The following is a 7,028-nucleotide window of genomic DNA, read 5'->3' on the forward strand; positions in this document are numbered from 1 at the left end:
GGAACGCAAAAGTTGGAAAAAATGAAGAAGGAATGACATTTGGAACATATGGACACTTGGGTGGTGCAAATGGTTAACCTGCTTGACTGCTAACCATAAGACTGATGGTTCAAGTCCACCCAGAAGCAGCTGAGCAGAAAGGCTTCACAATTTACATCTGAAAAATCAGGATGAAACACAGTGGAGCGCAGTTAACATGTGGGGTTGCCAAGAGTTGAAACAGACACCACAACAACTGGTTTAATCTGTAGAATGGCTCAGCAGAAGGCATGCTCTGAAGCCACATACCTGTTATTTTCGAATCCCGCTTCCCTTTGGAACAATCCCCATGGATGCCGCCCTTGGCCTCCCTTCCCAGTCCCTCAGCACACTCCAGTCCCATGTCAGGCTCCTTCAAAGCACAGTAACTTTGCACACTGATTCTTCTAGGGATAGATGACACTTCAGATGTCTAGAAATGGGCTAACTTCAAGGGCCACAAGCCAAACAACAACAACAACAACAACAACAAAACCCCACCACTGCTGATGAGTCAAGTCCAACTCAAATCAGCTTTCCATCAGGTTTCCAAGGCAGTTACCACTGGGTCAGTTGGCAGCACCACGATGGAAGGAGAAGAGATTGAGATTGTTAACAATTTCAGTTTGCTCAGGTCAACAATCAACACTCTTGGCACCAGCAGTCAGGAAATCAAAAGATAAACAGCATTGGGAAAATCTGCTGTCAGGGAGCGATGTCAGTGTAGAAACTAAGATGTACCTGATGCAGGCCATGGTCTTTGCAATAACTTGCTATGCTTCAGAGAGATGGACAATGCCTAAGGACGATAGAAAAAGAATCAATGTCTTTGAGTTGTGGTGCTGGAAAAGAGTATTGAACATGCCATGAACTGCCAAGAGAACAAATAGGTTTATCCTAGAGAGGGTGAAACCAAGTTGCTCCTTGGAGGCAAGGGCTTTAAAGCTCCAGCTGACAGACTTTGGACACACGGCTAGGAGGGACCAGTCCTTGGGGAAGGACATATGCTTGGAAAGTCAGAGGGACAGTGCAGGAGAGGGAGGCCCTCAATGAGATGGACTGATAGTAACTGGTGTATGGAGGTAGGTGTGTCAGAAGCAGTGCAATTGGCTCAGGATAGGGCAGAGTTCAGAGCTATTGTGCGTAAGGTTTTTTGGCAACCCATAACAACCATCACCACCACCACCACCACGACCACCACCACCACCACCACCACCACTACCAAATCTTTAAAAGGAGAAGCTAGTGAATTCAAACTGTCAACCTTTTGACTGGCAAGGCATCTGCCACAAAACATCTTTAGAGTCAAGGCACAGACAACCAAAGAGAGCTGTTTCTGAAACAGGAAACCTTTCAATCCCTTTTTGTGCAATGACACTACCGCCCTCTGGTGGCAATGTTCTCCAACTGCAGCCTTAATTACTTGAAAACTTTTCCATGCGAGTTTGGAGCGCACAGCCCACCTGTCCGTTCCCCTTGGTGGCTTGCGTGTTCCTGTGATGACAGAAGAGATGTTATTGATGTTTAAAACACCAGCTGGGACACCTGTGGTAGAGAGGTTTCCGCAGAGATTTCAAACTCAAACCAACTAGGAAGAAAAGCTCGGGAATCTGCTTCTGAAAACCAGTCACAGAGAACACCTGCGGATCAGGAATATTGTCCGAGAGGTCAACGTGTTTATCTTGGTTATTTCATCAGGGAGGGATAGATTTCTGGAGAAGAGCATTGTGTTTGGTAGAGTAGAGGGTTTGAGAAAACGAGGGAGACAAGATGTATTGAAACAATGTCTGAAACAGATTCAAATATCAGTGATTGTGAAGATGGTGCCAAATATTTTGTTACAATGCACATTGTGTGCTATGCATTGGAGAGTTGGGCAGTGATTAGTGATGATAGAAAGAGAATTGATGCCTTTGAGCTGTGGAGCTGGAGAAGAGTATTGAATATACCATGAACTGCTAGGAGAACAAATAGGTTTGTCCTGGAGAGGGTGAAGCCGGGCTGCTCCTTGGAGGCAAGGATTCTGAAGCTTCGTCTGACATATTTTGGACATGTTGCGAGGAGGGACCAGTCCTTGGAGAGGGATGTCATGCTTGGGAGGGTGGAGGAACAGCCCAGGAGAGGAAGACCCTCGATGAGATGAATCAATTCAGTGACTGGGGTAATGGGAGTAGGTGTATCAGAGGCAGTGAGATTGGCACAGGATAGAGCAGGGTTTAGGGCTTTTGTACATAAAGTCGCTATGAGTTCCAAAGGACTCAACGGCACATTACAACAACAACAACAACAACAACAGCAGCAGCAGCAGCAGCAACAACAAAGCACATGTGGTGGATAGGATTTGGAGCTAACTTTTTTTGAGGGATGAAACTCAATCTATAACAACTAGCATTATCCACTCAGCAATTATTTATTGTCCCTAGATTGTGCATAAGTTTAACAAGTTTGGCTGCTAACTGAAAGACTGACAGTTAAAATCCTTTTAGAAAAAAAAATCCTTTTAGAGGTGCCTCAGAAGAGAGTTCTGGTGATCGCTTCTGAAAAATTAGCCCCTGAAAACCTGTGGAGCACAGTCCACTTGGACACACGTATGGACAAAGTTGACACCATGACACCTGGCTTTACATCAGGCTAGACTTTGAGGTTTTTGGTTGTTTTTGTTTTTTTTTTTTGAGGGTAGTATGCTAGTCTCTTAGTGCTGATATAACTGAAATACCACTGTTGATCTGCTCTAAAGGACAGATTTTTTTTTGGTCAGGAAACCTTTTCTCTTTTCTTTTTCTTTTTAATTTTATTGTTTTGTGTGTGTGTCCCGTCAAATCGGATCTGACTGGTACAGGAGGAGATTGTCCCTCTTTTTCCAGCAAAGCATCTGGTGGATTTGAACTGTGTGCCTTCAGGATTGCAGTGCAGCTTCTTGCCACTAAGCCACCAGAGCTCTGAGAAATTTATTTTCTCATAGTTCTGGAAGCCCGCAAGTCCAAGCTGGGATCTCAGCCATGTTGACTCCTTCTGTGAAGTCTCTTTCCTAGTTTTTGCATCTACTGGTAAGTAGATGTCTACTGGTAGCCAAGTATCTTGGCAATGCATGGTGTTTCTTAGCATCTGTGTCTCCTTGTGTGTCTAAATTCTCCTTTTTATAAGATAACTCTCAGAAGTGATCAGGTATTAGACCCGCTTTATACTCAAACTCAAACCTCATTGCTGGTGAGTTGGAATCCACTCATAGCTGACCCTATAGAGGGTTTCTGAGACTTTAAATTAGGTGGGCGGAGATTGCCTATCTTTCTTCTGCAGAGTAGGACTTGGGTTTGAACTGCAGGAGCCATCTAGACTTTGGATTAGCCCTGTGGACTGTACCACCAGAGTTCCACCACCTTACACTGGTAGAGCCTTCCGGCCATAACAAAAGGTAGCCTCTGTTGCCAAACGAGCTCACATCCACAGCTTCAAGGGCTGAAATGCACAGGGTTGCCATGAGTTGGGATCAACTTGATAGCAACTTGGTTGTTTGACCACATCTAAGACCACTCTTGAAGACAAAAGACAGACATGATGCCACCAGTGAGGGGTTGTATTTTTGGAAGAAACTATGGACTCCATAACACATGTTGTTGTTGTTTTTCTGTGCCATCGAGTCACCTGTGATTCATAGCAACCCTTTGTACAACACCTCTGAAGCCTACCCTGTCCTGAGCCAGTCTCACTGACTCTGACACATCTATCCCCCTTTGCCCCAGTCACTGCATCAATCTATCTCATTCAGGGTCTTCCTCTCCTGTGCTGTCTCTCCGCCCTTCCAAGCATGATGTTCTTCTCCATGTTCCCTCCTGGCCATATACCCAAAGTATGTGAAATGGAGCTTCAAGATCCTAGCCTCCAAAGAGATACTTGGTTTCACCCTCTCCAAGAGAGACCTATTTGTTTTCTTGGTGGTTCATGGTTTGATTAAGATTCTTCTTCAGCACCACAACTCAAAGGCATCAATTCTTCTTCTGTCATCCTTAATCATTTTTCAGCTCTCTGTTGCATAGCAAGTAATTGTAAAGACCATGGACTGGATCAGGTGCACCTTAATATCTTAGATGATCATAGCTGCTTTTCAATACTCTGGAGTCCCTGACAGCGGATTTTCCCAGCACAATTAGTCTTTTGATTTCCTGACTGTTGGTGCCAAGAGTGTTGATTGTGGAGCCAAGGAAGCTGTAATTGTTTACAACTTCAATCTCTTCTTCAGCCATCAGGATGCTGCCAATTGGCCCCTAACACATAGCATTTCCTATCTATGTTTGTGGCCTTCAAGGGTGGTCTTTAATGTGGTAAAAATTAACAACAACAAATAAAACAGTTGCCAGCAAGTCAACTCTGACTCATGGTGATCCCGTGTGTACAGGGCAGAGCTGTGCTTTGCAGAGTTTCCCAAGCTCTGCCCTTTTGAAGACAGACCACTAGATCTTCCTTCCCAGCTATTCGTGGGTGAGTTTGAACCGCCAATCACTTGATTATCAGTTTAATGTGTTATCATTTGCACCACTTAGTGACTCTTTCTACAGGTATAAAACCCAGGAGTTCAATGTATTTTTTTGGAGGAAATAAGGGAGAAAGGAACAATACCACCATAACTGGTGACATTCATCTCTCTTGTGCTTAAAATTGATCTTGGATGCAGTTACCAAACCCAAACAAATCAAACAAGTTGCATTCAAGTTGATTCTAATTTATGGTCTATTAGAGCAGAACTGTGTCTATGAGTTTTCACGAAGTGCCCCTGAGAGATTTGAACCTTCAGCCTTTCACTTAGTAGCCAAGTGCTTGACTATCTGTGCCACCAAGGGGCTCCTTCCACACATGTAAGAGTCAGGAATTAAATACATTTTTTTTTTAAGATTCTATCCATGGCAGATGGAGATGGAATCCGTCTCTAGGTCCCTAAGGTGGTGTTAGATGCAGGAGACTCATAATAATGCAGGCGATGCCTAATAACTTTTCTCTTCTAGGATTAAGAGGAGGCTGCTTTGCCTACGAGCTTCTTCAGAGCCACCTTCATGTCCTTGTTCCGGAGGCTGTAGATGAAGGGGTTCAGCATGGGGATGACCACCCCGCACATTAGGGCTGCTGCCTTGTCTTTCTGGGAGGATGTGGGCGATGCAGGTTGCAGGTACACAGCAAAGATGGTCCCGTAGAAGAGTGAGACCACAGTGAGGTGAGAGCCGCAGGTGGAGAAGGCTTTCCACTTGCCCTGGGCAGAAGGGATCTTGAAGACTGCCCGGAAGATGCAGATGTATGAGAGAAGGATGCAGGACAGCGGACTGATGCCCATAACGATGCCAAACACAAAGATGACCAGCTTGTTGGTGTGCGTGTCCGAGCAGGAGAGCTTCAGCAGTGGCATGAGGTCACAGAAGAAGTGGGAGATCTCAGAACCCGAGCAGAAGGTCAGCCGGGCCATGAGGCAGGTGTGCACGAGGGACTGGAGATTGGTGATCACCCAAGGGCCTCCAGCCAGGAGCCCACAGACTCGGGGGCTCATGATGACTGAGTAATGTAGAGGGTGAACAATGGCCACGAAGCGATCGATGGCCATCACAGCCAGAAGGAAGCTGTCCATGGTGCCGAACAGATGGAAAGCATACATCTGCACCAGGCAGCCCGCGAAGGGGATGGCTCTGTTTCGGGTCTGGATGTTCACCAGCATCTTGGGCACAGTGGTGGACGAGAAGAGCATGTCCACGAAGGACAGGTTGGCAAGGAAGAAGTACATGGGCGTGTGGAGGTGGGAGTCTGTGATGATGGCCAGGACGATGAGCAGGTTGCCGGTGATGGTGATCAAGTACATGGGCAGAAAGAGCCCAAAGAGGAGAGGCTGATGCTCGGGCTTTTCTGAGAGTCCCAGGAGGAAGAATTCAGAGACTAGTGTTTGGTTTTCTGGTTCCATGGACGGTCTACGTGTCCTGAGGAAAGAGGAGGGACGAGATGAAACTGGGAGTTGGAGATGAGGTTCCAACCTCAGCTTCCCACTAAGACCTGTAGGGTTCTGTTGCAGCACCTTGGATCCTTACGTTAGTTCTCTTGAGTTATAGAGTCCCTGGGAGGTGCAAAGGGCTAAGCACTTTGCTGATAACCAATGGATTAGCAGTTCTAACTCTCCCAGAGGTACCTTAACAGAATAGCCTGGCTCTCTGCTTCTGAAAGGTTTACGGCCGTGAAAACCTCATGGAGGAGTTCTACTCCGCAACAATGGGGTCACCCTGAGTCAGAATTGACTCGATGGCCACAGTTTTGGATAAGCTTGCTTCAGCAGAGGAACATCTGTCTGGCAGTAAAGGGGTCAAACACTATGCATTAACGACAATGTCTGAACCCATCAGCTGCATCATGGGAGAAAGGGGAGCCAGTCTGCATCCATAGAAACCACGCCATGAACCTATAAGCCTAAAGGCCACTGCCACTGAGCCACTTCTGGTTTCTGAGTCTGTAAACCTTTATGAGATGAGACTTCCCACCTTTCTCCCGCGGAATGGTTAGTGGATTAGAACGGCCAACCTTTCAATTAGCAGTAAGTACCGCACGTATGCCGCTGCTACAAGTCAGAATGGACCCAACGGCAACTGGATTTCCCCTCCTAAATCTTTAGTGAGTTTCTGGTTTTCCAAACCAAGGGCAACCAGAGTGCTCCTTAGAGGCAAGGATGGTGAACCTTCATCTTACACACTTTGGACAAGTTATCAGGGGTGAACAGTCCTTAAACGAAGTCATGCTTGGAAAGGTAAAGGGTCAATGAAAGAGAGGAAGACTCTCAACAAGTTGGGTTGATACAGTGACTGTAGCAGTAGACTTGAGCTTGGCGAAGATTGTGAGGATGGTACAGGACAGATCTGTGGTTCACAGAGTTCACTCTGAGCCATAGTCAATTTGATGGTACCTGATAACAACATCCCACCTGTAATAGACTACAGCATAGAGTGACTAGAACCTTTATATATACTTAAAATGTTTTTTAAAAATTTTAT

General features: G+C 46.0%; 1 protein-coding gene across 1 annotated transcript; it reads right to left on the reverse strand.

Annotated features, from left to right (window-relative positions):
• Positions 1-5,017: 5,017 nt before the first annotated feature.
• On the reverse strand, positions 5,018-5,953 carry LOC102876679 (olfactory receptor 1I1-like). The gene has a single exon (XM_006898346.1). The coding sequence runs from the start codon at positions 5,951-5,953 to the stop codon at positions 5,018-5,020; it is 936 nt and encodes a 311-aa protein (XP_006898408.1).
• Positions 5,954-7,028: the final 1,075 nt, after the last annotated feature.

The sequence above is a fragment of the Elephantulus edwardii genome, unplaced genomic scaffold (assembly GCF_000299155.1).
Source record: "Elephantulus edwardii isolate Elephantulus edwardi_28Jun2011 unplaced genomic scaffold, EleEdw1.0 scaffold00226, whole genome shotgun sequence".
In the NCBI taxonomy this organism is placed as follows: Eukaryota; Metazoa; Chordata; class Mammalia; order Macroscelidea; family Macroscelididae; genus Elephantulus; species Elephantulus edwardii.